Source organism: Uloborus diversus, chromosome 10 (genome assembly GCF_026930045.1).
Source record: "Uloborus diversus isolate 005 chromosome 10, Udiv.v.3.1, whole genome shotgun sequence".
In the NCBI taxonomy this organism is placed as follows: Eukaryota; Metazoa; Arthropoda; class Arachnida; order Araneae; family Uloboridae; genus Uloborus; species Uloborus diversus.
The window spans coordinates 92110974-92131848 of NC_072740.1; the positions used below are offsets into that span (position 1 = coordinate 92110974).

General features: G+C 30.9%; 1 protein-coding gene across 2 annotated transcripts in view; it reads right to left on the reverse strand.

Moving 5' to 3' along the window:
* LOC129231275 (myc box-dependent-interacting protein 1-like) overlaps nucleotides 1-19448 on the reverse strand; it is a 107688-nt gene extending 88240 nt beyond the window's left edge. The window contains exon 1 of one of the 2 annotated variants that reach the window (XM_054865557.1): nucleotides 19252-19448. In XM_054865557.1, the coding sequence (XP_054721532.1) occupies nucleotides 19252-19323 (72 nt within the window). In that variant the 5' untranslated portion in view covers nucleotides 19324-19448. Of the gene's footprint in view, nucleotides 1-19076; nucleotides 19232-19251 lie in introns of those variants that run through there. The other variant, XM_054865558.1, reaches the window with a different exon arrangement.
* Nucleotides 19449-20875: the final 1427 nt, after the last annotated feature.

Sequence of the window (20875 nt, forward strand, 5' to 3'; positions counted from 1 at the left end):
GTCCCTACGTAGAAAATCAGCTCAAAAAGTACTTTAAAATAGCTTCTTATAAAAAATCTTAACGGTTAAACAATTGAAAATTTTAAGGTGTGTAACAGATGTGTTTTCAATGTAATTTACAGACAGCATCATTAATTTTATTTATCACTTCATCATGAGCCATAATAATAAAATATTTCCGTACTCATTTACTAAAAGTGGCACATATCCTGTCTTCTGTCCCCGTCTGTATTATTCCCAAAAATACCATATTTTGCTCAAAAGTACGAGAAATGTTTTTAAACACAAAAATATAACAAACGCATTCACAAAAACATGTACGTCTATCATATTTTACACAAAAATATGAAAATATTGGACAAAAAAATTCAAGGAAAAATAAATCCACCAAAATGTTATATTAGAGTCACATTTTTATACTTTTGCTTCTCCTTTCAGAATCAACATACCAATTTGCAAAAACCTTCAGGCTGCGTCGAAGTAAAGCTCAAAAACTTGCCCCCTTTTGTCAAAGCGACATGAATAACGATTACCGCAAGAGCTTTCAACTTTGTATCTGAAGATGACACTTAATGTTTTGATAACTTGTTTACACTTTTTACTTTTTATTTTCCTGTCACTGGAATAATCGCAAAAATGTCAAAGACCAGGTCAAAGATAACACAAGGTCTCTTTTTTTTTTTTTTTTTGAAATCTTAAGACGAGAATTTTCACTTCAGAGGACAAGATTTGACTTTTAAAAGATGGTATTGTGAAATTTACTCAATTCCAATTCTCCATGAAATTTCCTTCAGAAAACACAGATATAGCTTTTATCTTATGCGAAAGAGTTTAAAATGTAGGAAAATTGTCTTGGTAAGATATTGTTTCCAACGTTGTTTTTCCATTTACCACTTTCAATGATTTCATTAATTTCTGTTTTAATTTAAAAAGGTAAAGGTAAACTAAAAGGCAAAATCATTAACCTTTTAAGTACCGCAGGCTTTGCAGTAGAGTATGGGACTTGTTTTATACATAAAGCAATTAAATGGCAACGTAAATATTAGGCTAGTCAAGTTTAATGAATATTGTTTCTATGGATTTTGTATTAATTGATGAGACATATATGTCCGCACGATCCTTTAGACATGGAAAGCTACAATTATTTCCCAAAGCTTGATCTATTTGTTATTCAGCTCAGAAATATTTGGATAATTTATGACATTACCAACATTTCATCAATAAATAAAAAAGTAATCTTGAATAAAAGAATAATCATGATAGCAAGAATGTAGATGTAAAGATGCATCGAAAATATATGCAATGTTTTCAAAATAAAAATTACAGAGGATATTTTAAACAATAACTTTTAAAATTTTTTTTACTAATGTGGAGATTCTGATGTCTCAAAAACATGATAAAAATATAATTCATGCATTATTTGTATTCCATATTTTATTCTAAAAAAATTTAAACATAAGGGAGACAAATGTCCCGTCGTCCTCAAAGGGTTAAAAGCAGGGCTGTGGAGTCGGATTCGTGTAATCGGAATCGGACTGATTTTGGGGTAAAGAAGTCGGAGTCGGGAGTCGAAGGTGAGTAATTCTAAGAGTCAAAGTCGGTCATTTTTCCTCAAAGTCCGCAATTTTACCAGTGTTTACGGAGTCGGAGTCGGACTGATTTTGGGGTAAAGGAGTCGAAGTCGAAGGCTTAAAAAATTCCGGAGTTGGAGTTGGAGTCGGAATCGGTCATTTAACCTCCGACTCCAAAGCCCTGGTTAAAAGGAAAAGGTGAAATATTTGAAACTGCATCAAAAATAAGAATTCTTGTTAGGTATTATAGAAATGAATCATCGCTAGAGGGAAAAACATATTAGCGTTCCTGAATAGCAAGGTGTTGACCTCGGGATCGTTTTTTAATATCTGGTTAGGATGTAACGAGGTCGATGAAATATGTACCAAGCTCGCACTGGGATATTAAATGGGGTTTTAGCTTCGATTAAGCCATTCGGCCTGAGCAATTTTATGTAGGCATTCAAAGCTCAAGCGCTACATAAACGGTACTTTTTATTTAGATATTACGATAATAATTTTACGTAGGAATCCGTAATTAATCAAACACAGCATGAAATGGAGCAAATAACTACGGGTGAATAAATTGAATCAGTTAAAGAAAAGTAAGGAGAAAAGGAGAGCAGCAACTGTGAAAAAAAAATACCTAGTTGAACTTGAAATGATGTACGTTGAATTTTGTAACAGCTGTAAATAAGAATCTTTTAAGATCAGTATTTTAATTAGCAGTAAAAGCGACAACAAAAAATGCAAGACTAATAAAAAGACAGTTAACAAATTTCCATCCTAAAGTATCACTTAAAATAAATTTTCTTCTTAATTGTCTCAAATAAAGCTTCATTGTATTTGATAATTCTTAGATAATTGCTGCGTATATTTATTCAACTTTTGATACTGGATGTTGTTGTAGTATCCCAAATGATAGGCCATTTTTAGGCACTTAAGTCTGGCAAAAAAAGCAGAGCACGAACTGTCTTTAATGATCGCTGGGGAATCCATAACTTTGAGTGAGATCCGAACCACTAGAACACGGTTCGAATTACGTGAAATTAAATTACAAAATACTCTACCTAATAAAAAGTTATGAATCTCTCAGTCAAAGTTGGTTTTAAATCATCAAAAACAGTGCCGACAATGACAATTTGCTTAAAAATCTGGAAGCGTTTAATGACACAACTTCGCTTTAAAAAAGCTTTTTCACAAATACTCTTGCTAACTTATATTTTAAGTTTCAACTCTTTCCTCTAAATAAAGCCTCGCTCAAAGTAAACGTGGGTGTCTTCTAATTTTTTGTTTTTGAAGTAATTTCAAAATTTCACATATTGCTGTTTGCAAATAATGGTCAGTTATGTGTGCATAAATAGACTTTGCATTAATTCTATACGTACGTCCCAATTATCTTCTCAAAAATATCATAGTACAAACAAACCAGTTGTTAGTTCTGTGTATAGTAGAGTTCAAACCAATTCTGCCTATGCCATAATGCAATTTATTTTAATTCCTTGGACAAGACTTTAGTTGTTTGCTTGAAATTAAAAAAATTGGGCTCTTGCCTCATTAGTAAAATTTTATCTGGACTATTGTCTCTCTAGCTATTAGAATTAAAAGAATTTGCAATGCAGAATTGTCGTTTGATACAAAAATAAGTGTTCTGAAAGTAATCTGCTAAGAGATAATTTTTCTACTATATCTGGTTCTTTTCTACTTAAATAATTTGACTTTCAGCGTGGGCAACGACTAAACATGCGCACTGGCAATTTATCAAGTGATTTAGCTGAAGCATTAGGTGGTCGTATGAAGAATGTTTTTAATGCAGGTGCATGGACACTTAGGATGCTTAATGGTTTTTGATTTTGTGTTTTAATTGATTAATATTTATAAACTTGAAAGTCATTGTCTTGTTTACCAGTGAACTCTTATTGGGTTTGTACCCATAATTTTACATTATATTCTTTAGTATTCGGGTTATTGTGGAGTATCTGCTTTTAATAGTTTGACTCAAGTGTGAAAGAAATCCGCTGAAGGGTAGTATTTGGTTACGGCCAGTAGTATTTGACCGTGGAATGTCCCGTACGGAACATTAAATTTTGAAACATTTACATTTTTTCTGTAAAAATATAAATCATAGTTCAAAATTACAGAAAAACTTCGTTATCTGTATCTTTACAGTGAAAAAATAAATAAATGTTTGGAAACTTAGCGTTATTTAACGAATTTTTCATACCTAAATACAAATGACTCTTAACTTTTTTAACACATTACAATTTTTCTTGCACCACATTTTATTTGTTCCTTTTGCTTCGATTTTTTGTACAGTTATGTTACATCCTAATTTTCTTAAAAATAGTTCCTCACATTTTAATAGGAGGCACTATAAAATACTAATGTGTCGCTTCTTCAATTTGGCGTTAATTTTCAGTTTGATTTTCATTTCACATCAGTTGTCTTACTTAAAATGTGATTTTTTTTTTTTTTTTTCATTTTCATTTTATTTTATTTATTTATTTATTTATTTTACTTTTTGTTATTTTCCTTTTAAATTTCCGTTTTTCATTTAGACTATAACTTTCTGGGAAAAAAATACTTATATGAATATGTCGCGCTTTTCCTACTTTTTTTCTCATTATTTTCTGGTAAAAATATGTGTCCTTTCAATATTATTTTTGCTACTTTTTTTAATATACGTTCATATTATTTAAAACTAACCAGCTCTCGGTTTTCTATTAGTATTATCGACATTTATATTCCATTCATATATTTTCTTAAATTTATTCTAAAGCTATTTTATTTTCAAAATGGGATGTTCAATATATTATTCCAAACTAATGAGACTTTCAGAAAGTTTTACCATTTAAAAAGCAAAATTTTTACGAAACAACATTGTTTATTTATATCTCCTACAAATTCAGCATAATTGTGATGTTTTAAACTGAAAAGAGTTCTCAAGATGCTACTGACAGCATGTGTTGAAAAAAAATCTTCACGTAAATAGGCTAGAGGCTACAAGTTAATTTACACGCAACCTATCTCGATACGAGACAAAGCCACGATCTCTAATGATATACGTATCAAAGTGTTATTTTCAAACTAACATACTGGCATATATGTTTACAATTGCAAAGAGGAAAGAAAGCAATAGAACAATGGTCAGTTTTATTTTTTCCTCGCTTGCATCTGCGATAAACTTCCTTTTGAGCTCTGCTTAACCGAAAGTGAAACGCCTTATTTATACCTAAATTATTTTGACACAAAACGAGTTGAAAGCATTGAATCGTTGAGTTTCTTATCGACTGAATCATGGAAGAGAGATTTTGTTTTGGCAATGCAACCATTATGCGAAACTTTTCAGTGTTTTTGTTGCTTTCCACTAACAAACAAATTGGAAGTACTTAATGGTTGAATTTCTTCTCTGGTAAAGAAAAGTAAAGCTTGTTACATTTACGAGCGCCCGGATAGGAGGTCATGGGAGGTCGCAGTGGTCCTCCCCTCCTTTCCCCCCCCCAAAAAAAAATAAAAAATCCATTATTCGGAAAGTTTTGTCTGGTGGTTTAGTAAATTCGGAGAAAGTGTTGCAATATTGATTTTTTTTTTTTTTTTCCATTTTTAATGATGTCTGTATATCTTCACATTCGGTGTAGGTAGGCGTGCATGCTTATAGTTTCCATTCTGTAAAACTCAGAATTTCGTTTGGTATAGTGAGAACCCCCCCCCCCCCTCCTCCCCCCATTGAAGTACGGAGTGCCTCTGGCTAACAGTCGTGTAACACTGGCTGAAATTTCCAACTTTTTATGCATTTCATATCAACAAGAAAGTTGCAGAATGCCATGTTAGCTAAATTCTTTAGCATTTTATTCGCTTTAATCGAAAAAAATATTTCCTCGTTTTCAGAATAAAGATCATGTTTACATGACTTTTATTCTAGAAACGCTATTGCTTTTTTCTAACATTTAAAATAAGACGGTGTTTGTACGTCATAATGTAATTTCTGACGTGGGAAGGTAAAGAGCAGTATCTGCAGAAATGAGTTTTTGAGATACTTGAAGAAGCGCGTTTTGGATCCCATACTAAAAATAGGGGAACCTTGGAATTTGACGCTTTTTTCGTGATTTGTTTTCAGCTGAAACGAAATAAGCAAGCTTGTACCATAAAGTTACAGAATAATCAGATGGAAAAAATGCAGAAAAGATGAAAAATGAAAAATTTGCAGGTATTGCACTTTACCTTCCCGAGGCAGTTTTATATTTGCATTGGTTGGCAGAAACTGAACATTAAAACAATTCGTTTTGCTTCATAACTAAGCCCTACAACAGTCTCGAATAAAGTGTTTATTTCGTCACTACTTTCCAATTGCTGTTTCCGGTCTCACACTTTTCCAATATACGAGTTTCACTAAGTTCACGAAGAAGAAAAAAAGTCGTCTAGACTAACGTTTCTCAACCTGTTTTGGCCCCACGGGACTTTTTTTTAACAAAAGAAATTACCATGTGTAAAACAATTGCTACTTTAGTTAATTATAAGAGGAATCCTTGTTTCCAAAGGAGAACAGTATCAATTCAAGCACCCCTTGGTGTCCCCCTAAATTATTTTCGTACAACAAGACATTTGAAGGTTAATGATTTCATGTTTTATGTCTAGTTACCGCTAGACAGTGGAACAAATTCAGCAACAACAAGAGAGGGAAGTACAAATATAAAAAGTAAAAACTATTTCCATAATATAAATAATTTTAAGTCATGATAGTCAATGATTAGCAATAGCTACCATACAATTTACTTCTACTTTTAATATTATACTTTCAGTAGAGAAGTAGATAATTGTTCGTTTGTGGATTACCCCATCAAATAAAACAAACCATCTCTCTTAGCAATAATTGTATTGAAATCCTTTAACATGTGGTTTTCATTTAAGAACAATTCAATTGCTCAATTTTAAATACAAGATATTTCCTTTATTTTACCTTCCATGAAACTTGGTTATGATTTTGTTTTTACTGCGGTCACATGTGATTGGACACGTGAAGTATTTTCCGAAAGAAAACATCAGAACGCATCTTAAAATATTGTCATGTTCTGCAACACTTGGCATGAAGGTTACATGAAGCTCAATATTGCATAACGTGTGAAGTTCAAGGGAACGTCAAAAAAAAAAAAAAAAAACCTCATCAGTTTTACTTGCGACATTTGACCAATCATGGGTACTATTATAATTTTAGTTTAAAATTTGCGTTTCTTCAGATATGACCACAAAACTACTTACATTAAGATGTATAAGTAAAGAGAAATAGTTTATAAATTTAAGTCAGTTCATTGTTCTGTACATGTTTTCTAAGAAGTAGTGTAGGAAGATGAAATGTTACAAAATAGTCAGCAGAAAATGTTTTGAAGTTGTAAGAAATTATTTTTTAGTATATAGGCATGAAGGTATACAGATTTCAAAATAAAGACGCAACTTCTAAGCACTCCGTTAATAACTGAAGTACATTGTCTATGACATACACCTCATTACACTGGTTATACATCTAAAGCATTCTCCTTATCATTGCTTATCATTTATTACAACTTGAAGGAAAAGTCAGCAAAAACAAATATAACTGTAGCTGTCGATCGATATCTTTCGATGGAATAGATGAGAAAAATACATAATAATACTAATAATATTATGAATAAATAAATTAACAAAAAGTTTATAGCAGCAAACATTGAATTATATTACTATTGATGCTTTGAAACTTTTAGAATGTTTTACAGTTGATTGTTGTTTGAATTGTGTCGATAAAAATTATTACTCCCTAGATTTTTTTTTTTTTTTTGCCCTCAAACCCTTTTTTTTTTATTTTCCCTTGAACCTGAGCGGCTTTTTTTTTTTTTTTGCTCTCGAGCCTGTGCGCTTTCGTTTTTTTGTTTCCCCCCCCCCCCGTCCTCTTGGTCTTTTTTGCGCCCTTGACCCTGAGCGCCTTCGTTATGACCAAAAATCCCACCTAGAATATATTTTCTGGCATCGCTACTGGTCTTCCCTAGTCAAGACACTTTAAATGTTTCTTTCTTAACTATGTCCTGAACAACTGACAATTATAGTATCGTTTTAAGCTTGCAGTAAAATAGAGGATTGAAGAAAGTTTTTGACTTTCGATTTTTTTTAAAATAAGAAATGAAACCTACTTTTAGTTCATTGCAATGAAAATTTAAAAAAAATACATTTTTCCACTCTTTAACAGTCTCAGTAGTCAACGTAAGTATTAATTGTTTGAATGGCATTCCAACATCCCTCACTAAGTTTGATCATGATTTATGCTAATTATTCATTCACAATATTAAATTCTCAGCGCGTTAACATTATACTACGCAGGGAATGACATCAGATACACCATGAATGTAAATATCAAAACTGAATTACTCTTATACCAGATAAAATCACTACGCTTCGATCACAAATGGAGATAATAGTATGAAGATAATAGTATCATCAACTAATGGTATTTCCACCGCGGAAAGAAATGGACAATCACTAAGAGAATATCCTAAGTAAACCAGTTCCTCGATTAAATTTGTTAACACGGTGACCTACTTAGGGACAACTTTAAGCACACATAGCTAATGGGACTTATTTGTTGCTTTTGTATTTTGATGGAATCACGCACGCAGGTGATGTTTTTATTTTTAGTCACTGCTGCACGTGAAAGAAAAATGCTCGATTATTTCTTATGTCATGCAAGGATTTGTTTGATCTTTAATGATGACACGTTCTGGAACGTAGACATTGAAAGCTACAATGTTTTTTGTAGGTACAGTAATGGTTGATCAGTAGTCAGGGCTCAACTTCTAACAAAAGAAGTGGCGGAGCAGATCTGTCGTCTTCAGTAGGAATGCGAAGTTAAAGGGAAAATAACTGAACCTCAGATTTCGACCCAAAATCCATGTATCCCAAAATCAGATGTCAGAATCAGACCGACCCTGTCTCCGACTCCATTGGTTTTATAGCCTCCGACTACTTTACCCCAAAATCAGTCCGACTCCGATTCTGACTCCACAGTGGGAGCAAAGTTGCAGACTCTGACGTGAGGAAAAATTACTGACTCCAAATAGCCTACTTGTTTAAATTTAAACTAAACTTGCTAGTTTAAAATGCCTACTCTTGGCATTTTAAAATATGGACTCCCGACGCCGTCTCCTATTTTTTTACCCTAAAACCACTCCGATTTCGCAGCCCTGGTCTTCAGCACTTACATATTTTCACGCGTAACTGACCTAAATTGAAGATTTCGGTGCAAGAATAGGACAGCTCCCTTTTCAGCTGGTTTTCGTGTTTTGTATTGAATTTATGATGAAAAATATTATCGTTCATTTTTCACAAGAACACGACCTCTCCAACCAATATTCCATAGGATATTAAAGAAAAGGAGACTTAACAGGATACGATTCAGGAGAAAAACGATACAGCTCCTCAATAATTTTATGTGTTATTTCAATACTGAAGTGTTTTTTATCACAAGAGTTGCATCCAATTAAAGTCAAATATTGTTTGGCTTATTATTTAAAATTCAAAATGTATTTGTTTTCTAACCTGTATTTGGAGCAAAAACGGGGCACTTCCAATATACAGCAGTTAATTACGCAAGAAACCATTATTTTATATTTTATCAAAATATCACTGAAATTTGTTTCAGAGAGTCAATTTCGAACATAATATTATGTATTAGAAAAAAATCTTTAAAAAGGAATGTAAAACTTTTGCTTATTCCTGGAAGTTCTTAAAATATGGAGCTGTCCTCCTCATCTGTCGGTCGTCAATTCCATTTAATAGATTAAAATTCACTTTGAAATTGAAAATAAGTACCAGAGCAGAGCTCAATTGAGAATGAGGTTCACGCTAATTAAATTCTGTTGGAAGTTATTGAGTTTAAAGTATGCCGCACTGTGCTATCGTGCTTGCTCAACCCTTTGTTTAATTCCTTCTCTGAATGACTTTTGCTCATTAGCTTCAGACAAAAAGTCATTCAGCTGTTTGTCTACGCTAATGTCGTTGTTATATTTTGTAACGAACATTCATTTCCGTCATTTACTAAAGAAATGAAAGTAGTAAATCCGCTAGCCCATGTTTGTATTACAGAAACTATTTAAACTCTTTAAGGATCACGGAGCATTATGTGCCCCAAAAGTTAAAATTTATTATATAAATTATCGAATTCAAATAAGTTATAATATACGCTGAAAAAAACAATTCAGAAACGTTCCTGGAAAATAGTGGGCAGCTAAGGTGCCCAATTTCTGCCAGCAACGTGTCTTGCAATAAACAGGAACGTTTTCTGCTAAAAGTCAGTAATCTTCTTAAAATTATCCTGGAATCATTCTGAAGAATACAAAAATATTCCCGGTTAAAGCCAACTATGTCTCTGAAACAAATCAGGCACCTTCAGAGAAAATTTAAGTAGGTATAAAATAATAGCTTGACACCGTCCTGATTCACCAAGAAATCTCCTGAAGCATTATTGCAATCATGACCAAAGCTAAAGCAGAACTACAGGTAAGCACTAAGCATCTTACTTGGCCACAACTCTTGCAAAACTACGGAATCCAGAGATATACAGTTCACTCCCATCGGGAGCTAAGTTACTCTGAAAGACGATACACTTAATAAACAAGCTCAGTTAATATCTGGACTGGTAGCTAAAAAATATTTTTCACAACAGTGAGGAGTCTGCATTTGCGCAACTTGTAGTAATTCAGGTAATTTTTTGACAAGGATGCTTGATTTTCACAGGAAATTGATGAAAACCTGTGAAATCCTGGAATACTGTAAAAACGATTCAGAAACGTTCCTGGAAAATAACTTGCAGCTAATGTGCCCAAATTTTCCCAGTAACATACCTTACAAAAACCAGTAACGTTTTTTGCTAAAACTCAGTAACCTTCCTGAAGTTATCCCGGAAGCTTCCTAAAAAATTCAGAAATCATCCCGTTTGGAGCCAGTCATGTATCTTGAACTTTAGAGTAAACTTAAGTAGGTATCATATAATAGCTCGCCACCTTCCTTATTTATTGATTAAGAAAGCTCCATAAGCAGCACTGCAAACATAACCCAAGCAAAGCCAGAACTGCAAGCACGTATCGCGAATTTTACTCGCTTGCAGTTCTTGCAATGCAACGTAGTCCATACTTATTCGCTCCCTTAGGGAGCTTAATCAGCATGGACGAACCGTAATCGAACAGAAGCCGATACACTTTATAAATATGTTCCGTTAATCTTTAAACTGGGAGCTAAAATATTTTTCACAACAGTGAAAAGTCGGCCTTCGTAAATCTTGTAGCAATTCAGGAAATTTTTTGACAATGATACTTGATTTTTCCAGGAAGTGGATAAAAACCATTGAAATCCCGAAACGTGACACGGAAGTACTCAGTAACGTTTCGGAATTTTTTTACAGTGAACGCTGTCCGAAACTTATCCGTGATATTAGGAATTTTCTTACAGTGTATCTTTTTATCATATTATTGACTGATCATAATTTAAACATTGGAAAAAATAAATAAATATGCATATGTATGTAATTTAAATATATTAATAAATACTGTAATTTCTTTTGGAAAACAATGTAAATAAAATACGTCTGCATTCATGCTGCCATGCTTCTATTTCTGTTCAGTATTACTCTTTAATTGAAGATGTAGGTAACGTGATTAATTAATCAAGTATATCTGAATTGAATAATAAGTTGATCAAATTTGTAAAATAGTTCTAGCTTTGCATCATTAACGGAACATACAGACATATGTAACATCCGTTGGCACAAAATCAACTGAACCGATTTTCATAAAATTGTAACATGCATGTTATTTTCGTCGCAATTTAAAAGTTTAAGTATCCAGAAGTTCTACATTTTACCGCACAGCTTACAGTTAGTAAAGTGTTAAAGAGACAATACTTTAATCAATCTTCTTTTTGAGGGATGTGTCGTTCAAGAACGAACCGATCTAAAAGACCCGACTTCTCAAAATGAACGATGCAGTACAATCTCTTAAAAAAATTACGGACCGTTCTTTTGGACGGTAAACGGGTTTGAAATTTGAACATTGTTGAACATGATTCTGCTTGGATTGTTTCGTTAAAAAATATTTCGATTCATTTCTTAAATTATTACATTTATCTTCGTTTAAAAAACTGTTTGAAATAATATGAATTGCAAAAGAGTAATTCTAATTTTTCGAGAAAAATAAAGAACAAAATACTTAGCAGGCGCATGTTCATGCTATTATTGCGACGTATGTTCTTAACCTTTGATCTCGAACTTGTTAGAAAATTTTAGTATGGTGATACAGTAAACACCCCATTATCCGTGGAATTGGATGTCACTAGTGCCGTGGACAATAAAAATCACGGATAAGCTGCAAAAATGTTAAAATAAGGGACAAATAAGATAAAAATTGTTCATCTTCAAAAAATTAGCTGTATTGATGCATAACACTTTTTTCAAACTGTGAAAATATATACAGTACAGTAAAAATGTTTTGTATTTTTGCACAACAGAACTTAACCATCAATAAAGAACAAGTGGATTTACGATGACGAAAGCACAAAAAATAAAATAAATAAAACAAAAGCAACTGAGTTTAAATTTACAAGTTTTCAACAAAAAAAAGGCATTGGTATTTGCTTTTTACTGCGAAAATACATGTTCCTGATTGTTGATTGACTTACGGATAATCCGCTGTCGGTTAATCGGGGGTTTACTGTACATAAACAAATAAAGATTGTGTTCTGATCCCACATCCTCCCGCTTTGTTAAATCAATAAAGAAATGCAATGCTATCAATACGTATTACCGCTCACGGCTTTCTGAATTGTTGTCTCCTATTATCCAAAAGCTTTTAGCGAACTGCTATTTAAATTTTAAAAAAATATATATGTACAGAAAAATGTTTAAGTAAAGTTGTTTGTAGACTCTAATGAGTTGCTGTCGTTTATTCTCATAAAGTAATTGCATTCCAGATAATTAATTTCTCACTATCCATAACATCTAACTAAATTTCTATTTACTGCTCTGTAGTAGGGGAATGTGGGGCAAAGTGAAATAGTTAAGATGACTGAACTTTTTGAAAATGAACAAATTGGGAATTCGTTTTTGAAATCACAATGCATAAATAAAGATAATTTTTTTTCATAATAAGACTTGAATTGAAACATTTTTTATTTTTGGCAATAAATTTGTGTCTTCAAAAAAAAAAAAAAAAGGAATTTTTTCACTTTATTTTATATATTTATTTATTTTTTCATGGGCCAAGGGGAAAAATGATTTCCTTTGTGAATGAAATATTTTCTATTCGCTTGTAAAAAATATTTTTGAGCAAAATAATGAACAAATAAAAGGAAAATTTAACAAATGAAATGTAATTAATTAATTAATACACGAGTGAATAAATGAGTGAATAAAATAGAGTGAATGAATAAAAAAATAAGTGAAAGAATGAACTAATAAGTGAATTATGAAATGAAGGAATGCAAATAAATTAAATAATAAATGAATGCTTAAATGATTTAGTAAATGATTGAATTTTACTGAAAAAATGTACTATTTCACTTTTCCCCATCCACTTTGCCCCGCATGCACTTGACTAATTGTGAAAAATATTAAAAATACAAATAAGCTAAATATTAACTAAATAAATACTGAACCGACTATTCAAAAATCAAAATTAATGTTTAAAATTTTAATAACAATAACTTTATCATTTGGTTATATCAAAATAATTTTTGACTTACAACAAAATTTTACAAGTTGAGTATAAATTTTTGAAAATTACTTGTATTATCATATGCTTTTATTTTTAAATGTAATTTTTTCTTGACTGAAATAGACTACATATGTTACTACATAGTTAAAATATAGCTAGGAAAGTGGCACTAAAAGCAGAGTAAATATTTCACCATTTCACTTTACCCCGCTATTTCACTTTGTCCTATATTCGTCTGTGTAGAAAATGAGAAAAGATATTAGTTGTAGAAATGAGCTAGCTGTGCTTTCGCGGAATTTATGACGGCCTTCCTGGAATAAAATAATCTGTATATATAAAGCTTCTTGTATAAACCCTCTCTTCAGATGAACTGCTCTAAGATATTTAGCTATAAGTTCACTAAGATCTGAACGATCCTATTTTGTAGTACACAAACATTATTTTTAAAGTCAGATGAAAAGTTTTCTCATTCGTATTAGGTTAACTTCAAATGCACTTACGTAAAAATTAAAACACTTTTTTAAAAACAAAATGTTCTTCTCCTTTTTTTTTTTTTTTTTTTGGACGAAGAAAACAATTTGCTCATAAAAAATGCTGTAAAATTCATTGCTTAAACGTTTATGTGCAATCTTTCGGTCATTAAGTATTATTTCATTTTGTTTTTCATTTAGGTTAGGTATTTTAGGTTGGTAGTATTTTATTAGATTTCGAGTTAAAACAGTTTTGTTCTCAATATTTAAGCGTATAATCAAAGGAGAAAAATTAGTCAACCCAGAAACGGCAAAACATTTCCCCCAACTTAAAATATTTTAATTTTAATGGATAGAAAACTAAATAAATGAACCATAATAAAAGAAAATCTTCTACAATGCACAATTAATTTTAAGCTGCTCTATGAAACAAATTTGTTTTTAAATCGCTACTAAAAAAAATGGAAGTTCAGAAACAAGTTCAGAACTTAAAAAAAATGTATCCGAATAAATTCTTAATACTAATATTAAAATCGTTTTTATATATTTCTATTGCAAGGAAAAAAAAGCGTTTTGAATTATCTTCACTTTTATTCAGTCAATCAATCTCTAACTTTCGCCGATGATGGAAAAATGGATGTGGGTTTTTTCAATGAATTATTTTCTATTTCTTACAACCAAAAAATCAATGTGTGTTTAGAATTTCCTGCAATTTCCTCGACTTTCGAGCGAAAGAAATTTTTTTTTAACTAGTTGTTTAAGAGGAAATGTTTAGGTATCGCCCGTAGGGGGAAACTACTGTTAATATTTTTGAACTGTTCAAAATATACCTTTGAGGTAACTAAATCAAAAAATCCGTTAATATATACATATTTATGTTTTCTATCCGTTAAAATTAAAATATTTTAAGTTGGGGGAAATTTTTTGCTGTTTCTCGGTTGATTAATTTTTTCTGCTTTGCTTATACGCTTAAATATTGAGAACGAAACTGTTTTAACTCGAAATCTAATAAAATACTACCAACCTAAAATACCTAACCTAAATGAAAAACAAAATGAAATAATACTTAATGACCGAAAGATTGCACGTAATAGTTTAATCAATGAATTTTACAGCATTTTTAATTTTACGTTAAGAGCTATATCCAATAATATTTGCTCGAAACAAATCTACTTTCAAGTTCAAGATCTTTACAATTTTCTTGGCACTAATGTTAAGCTTTTTGAAACTGTTCAGAATTCAAAAAAAAAAAAAAAAACTTTCAAAATAGGAAATTAGAAATAAATTTTCTCTGCAGACATTTTTCTGATAGAAAGTATTTTGTTCAAATTGGATAATTTTCACCAATATTATTATTATTGGGAAGAGAAAGACAGGCCGACCAACAGAAAAAGTTTCTAACCAACTTCAATTTTTTAAGTGATTTAATTATTCAATTTAGTTTTATTCTTTTTAACTGTTATTTCCGTTTTATCGAAAATTACACAATACATTACACTTTTTTTCATTTTTTTAAGTAAGCGGAAAGATATTTTAACTTCGCCTTGGAAAAATTAGACTTCAATATAGTTAGGCATGCTTTATACTTAATTGAACGGTTGAGAATTTTGATGAAACATTCTTTTAAAAAATAGAGAGTTTCCTTGAGATTGCAAGGAAACGAAGGTTGGGTTGTTTACCAGTTTGACAACTTCTTATTAATGAAACTTGTTATTTAATGCACTTTTGCTACATAATGTTTGAAGTCGATTACTTAATTTTGCTTTATGTTTCTATATAAATATTACGCTAACTAAGTTTTAATAAAAGAATGAATACTACGTTAAGAAAGTACCTTAGTTCTTAAACTAATTTGTTTAGATTATATTTACTAAAGTATTATTATCATTATTATTTATTTATTTATTTTTAATAGGAGTACAAATGTTTGAAAAGTAAAAAAAGAAAAAAAAACAGTAAAAAAGCATCACAGAATCTAAACAAAAATGGTCTTAATCTATGAAAAGAGAAAAAGGAGAAAAAAGAAGATGCTTACTATAATTTTAAACTCTTAACGCTTCCAAGTTTCCAATATTTATAAATGGATATGCTATTTTTAAAGGAGTAAAATAAAAAAACAGCAAAAAAGCATCCCAGAATCAAAATAAAGATGCTCTTAATCCATGAAAAAGAAGGAAACAAAAGGAGATGCTTACTAGTATAATTTTAAACTCTTAACGTACCCATGTTTGCAATATTTATAGAAAAGCAACAATGTTTTGACCAGCATAACATTAACCAGGAAGGGAAAAAATATGAACATGTAAAGTAATAAAAAAATGTTATAGTATAAGATAAAGCAATGTTGTTTTTAAGTAGCACTGCGCAGTCAGAGTTTACCTTCTGGGGAGGAAAGAGAGGGGGGGGGGGAATCGGTCATAACAGTCCGTACCTTCACATAAACTACCATATTTGGTTGGCACAAGTGTTTAAACCGAGGGCTCTGACGAATTTATTTCCAACATCATCCCTCGCTGAGCCACTGGAGTAGCATAACATATTTTAAATGATGCAATTTTGGAATGATATAAAAGAAACAAATGGTAAGCCCGAGAACAAGATTTAAATAATTTATAGAGACGCTAATTACTATCAAATGTGTTAGATGTTAAAGTATGGTGTTGTTGATCTTTTAAGCAAATATCAAACCTTTCACTTATCCCAGCAGCTTTAGAGTTAACAATTGAAAAAAAAAAAACAGAGCAGCGAAAAAAAAATGACATTTTTAGAGGCTCACTTTTTGGTGAACCATGCTATATTACAAAAAAAAAAAAAAAATCAGTTCGTATCTTTTTAAATACTTTACGTCTAATTTTATACCTGAAAATTGATTGTAAAACCTTTGTTTATGTTATCGATACAACTTGCGTATAATTATTAGAATCGTTTATTTTATTTTTTTTTCTTTTGCGAATTATTATTAGTATTATTTATTTATTTATTTTTGTTTTTTATTTTAATATTCATATTTTTATTTATTTTTATATTCATATTTTTTTATTTTTAATTTTAATTTTTATTTATTTTAATTTTGTTTTTATTTTTAACTATTTTTTATTTTGTTTTCATTTTTATTTATTCATTTATTAAATTATTTATTCATTGCCAATTTTTCTTTTTTTTTTATTTATTTATTTAGTTTTTGCTAAGAACTATTGAAATCTGTCATGAAAATCACTGAAAATGCTGTATTGTAATAAATAAACATAAATGTTATCATAAAGACCGAAATTGAAGAATGACTACTTTTACCGGTGATTCACTTGAAATATTCGACCTTTCACCGATGACTTTGGCATTGTGGATGCTGAACTTCATCGGCAAATGCCGATATTTACCTGACTTTGGACTTTCGTGTATCATTTGTGATGAAATGAGTTTTTTTTTTTTTTTTTTTTCGATTAATTGACGGAAATAATCTTTGTACAAAATATATACAACTATTACTGAATTCTGCTACACTTTAACGTTTAGTCTTATCTAAAACCATAAAAATTCATTCAAAAAAAAAACTATTGTTTTTAAAGCCCCAATTTAAAATTTTGTTCACGTGCCCAAAAAGATGACAAGTGACGAAAAATTAACTTGTAAATACTATTGTAAAATGTCAAGTCGAAAAGAAATCCCTCAAATGAACAATGCGTCAAAAGAAAGAACAAAATCTTAAACAAGCAATTTGAATTCCGACACCCGTTTCCCAACATCTCAGTGTTTAAGTATAAAAATAGACATATATATGGTATCGGGTGGGAAGATTAATCAATATTGAAATGCGAAATGACACTTGACACATCATGAATCTCATTTCACCAAACTCTCTCCGATCAATTGATAATACATTTTACACAGCGAACCGTAAACTAAATAATAGATTTTATCGTGAACTTAGTGCAAACATTTGCATTGATATAGCAGATAAAAACGAAATAAAAACTATGAGATAGAATGCTTAAAAAGTATACAATGAAATTGTTTCTAAACGCTCATTTCAGAACATATAAAGTTAAATCATTCTGATACATGCTTCCCTTGAACATTTGAAAATTTAATAATAGAGTTGCATTTTAGTTACGTTCGTAAATATATTTAAAGCTTTACAAAATATTGTACAGTATTATTACTATTATTATTACTATTATTATTATTGTTATTATTTTTATTCTTATATTAATTAAAACAATAAGTAGGTTCAATTCAGTAATCCTTACATTAAGCATTTTCATAGAGAATAACAGTTTTTATTTACCGGAAAAAATCATCTTATTGTAATTCAAGAAGCGAAGAAGTATGAAAGAAATAAAGAGAAAAAAAAATTGAAAGAATGTTTTTAAATAACCAATATTTACTTAGAATAATACCGTACATAAGCTTCTTATGTAACTAAAATAACTTGATTTCTTTCTCTCTCTGTCTATTCATATTTTGTTATTATTTAATAACTGAAATTCTTAATTTTTTAAATTTTCATTAATATTTTATACATGATGCAAGTGAAATAATTTAAGAATTTATAACTTTCATTACTCATACGCATTACTGGTACTAATTTTTGACTTACACAATTCACACTTTGTTATCTTTTTAATATTCAAAATTCTTTTAAATCATTTGATTTACATTAATATTTTGTGTTTAATCTCCCAAATTTATTTACAAACTCACCCTCTCTTTCACATGCATGTTTTCGCACTTGAGTTGATGGAAACGACAAGATTATTATTTTCCATCTTAATCTTAGGTTGTTAACTTTTTATTAACCAAAATTCTTAAATTAATACTTTGTGCATATTCTCATAAAATTTATTTGCAAACTTAACCTCTCTTTAGCTCTCCCTACATGTTTTTGTACACTTTTGCTGATGAAAACTGCAAAATTATTACTTGCCGTCTTAATCTTAGTTTATCCTTTAAAGAACCGAAACTCTTATTTCAATTAAATTAATATTTTGCACATAATCTCACGAATTTATTAAGCTTTAGCTAATGGATTATGCAAGATTATCACTTGCCGGCTTAATCTTAGTTCGTTATCTGTTTAATAAATAAAATTCTAAAATTATTTGGCTTAAATTAATAATTCGCTCACAATCGCAGAAATTTATTTGCAAACTTATCCTCCCTTTAGCTCTCCCTACATGTTTTTATACAATTTTACTCATGGAACCCGCACGATTATCACTTGCTATCTTAATCACATTTTGGGTTGTTTTTTTTAACAACCAAAATACTTAAATTATTTGACTTAAATTTACATTTTGCTCATAATCTCACAAATTTATTTGCAAACTTACCCTCTCTTTAGCTCGCCCTGCATGTTTTTGCACACTTTTGCTGAGTGAACCAGCACGATTATGATGTGCAGTCTTAATCACATTTTGTTTTGTTTTTAAATAACCAAAATTCTTGAACTATTTGACTTAAATTTACATGTTGCTCATAATCTCACAAATTTATTTGCAAACTTACCCTCTCTTTAGCTCGCCCTGCATGTTTTTGCACACTTTTGCTGAGGGAACCAGCACGATTATCACTTGCCATCTTAATCTTCCGCCAGGTTCCGTAAGGTTTAGCATATGGGGCCGGGGCCAGGTTTTCCGCTTTTGCCAGGAGGCACGAAACTGCTTGGGTCACTGACTGAACCGTCACTTCACCAACTTCTGATCACCGACCATTCGGGAACTGTTTTGCACGTAAACGTGGGTTACTGCAACAGGTAAACCCGGCGCCAAATGCACCCTCCGTCGCCAAGAGGAGGGTGAGGATCAACGGGATGGACCGCTTGAGGATAACCAGGAAGGTTTTTTCTCTCTCTCTGATAAATGAATAAAGATTCCTAATTGAAAAACCACTTCACGTTTTTGGTCCACTTTCAAATTACAGTAGTGTTGTTCCGGTAGCTGTCCCTCACTGAACAACTGAATAATTTTTGGTTTACATGAATTGATTCTTGTCATGATCACTCTATCCGGTGTATCATTTTATGGGTCGTTACATTAACGAATGTGATACTGAGTGCCTCGTTATATGGATGCCTCAGTTGCCAAATCGATTAATTCCACTTTAAAAAAAAAACATTTCTGCTTTAATAGTGCTTAATCAATGCTTAGCATGTGAATTTATATTAATTATACTAATTAGCTGTATAGAAAGTTTGAATTTGGAGTGAAAATTATCTAGTCTTCAATGGACAGAAGTTTTAAAATAGCAATGCAAGAGCACCGACTTTGAGATAATAGTAGTGAAACTCAAGTTGGTGAACCAGTTTTTACTACCCGAATTAGTGAATCGATGAATTACTCTTATGTCGGTTTGGGAGTTTCTACTAAGCATTAAATCAAGGTACACCAAATCAAGATACTATGTGTCAGTTGTAGAATATTTGAGCCTCACTTATTAGTACTTCTTTTGCAAAAGTCGTTAAATAAAAAGGTGAAGTTGAATATTTTTCTTCGAGCACCGAGCTAGATTAAGTATGGCAATTTGATCAATTGCAAAATGATTTTTTCTTGGTACTTGACTATTTCCTAGTGTGTTTGAAATATTCTATTGTGTACTAGGATGATTCAAGAATCGTAGCCACAATTTTTTCTGGCTTTACGTCAGTTAAAAGCCCTTTTAAAGAATAACAAACTTTAGCTTGACTATTTTTCTCGTCTTTCATCTACACTTCATATTACAAAATTTACCATAACTAAAGGGTAAAGTACGAGTTTTTGAGCAACAAAGTAGTTTAATTCGCATAAATGGAATGAAAGTAAGCTTGAAATATACGTCAAATCTTGGAACTTATTTAATATTGATAGTATTTAAACAATTTTTCCCTTTTAGAGAAATTTGGGCAGATGAATTCGTATCACAGGCTGAGATTTATTACAATTGTGCCTCTTGACTCTCAGAGCTTAGTACATTTTAAGAAGCTCTAACAGTTCAAAATAATTCGAGTTTTAACTTAACATTGTTCTTCTCGGTAAAATATTTTAGCAAACTAATTTTATTAGACTAATTAAGTATTTTTAATTACTATCTGTAACTCATCGTCGAAATTTAGTTCTTGCTTTTAAAAACCTGCGTAGCTATAATGTGTGCATGC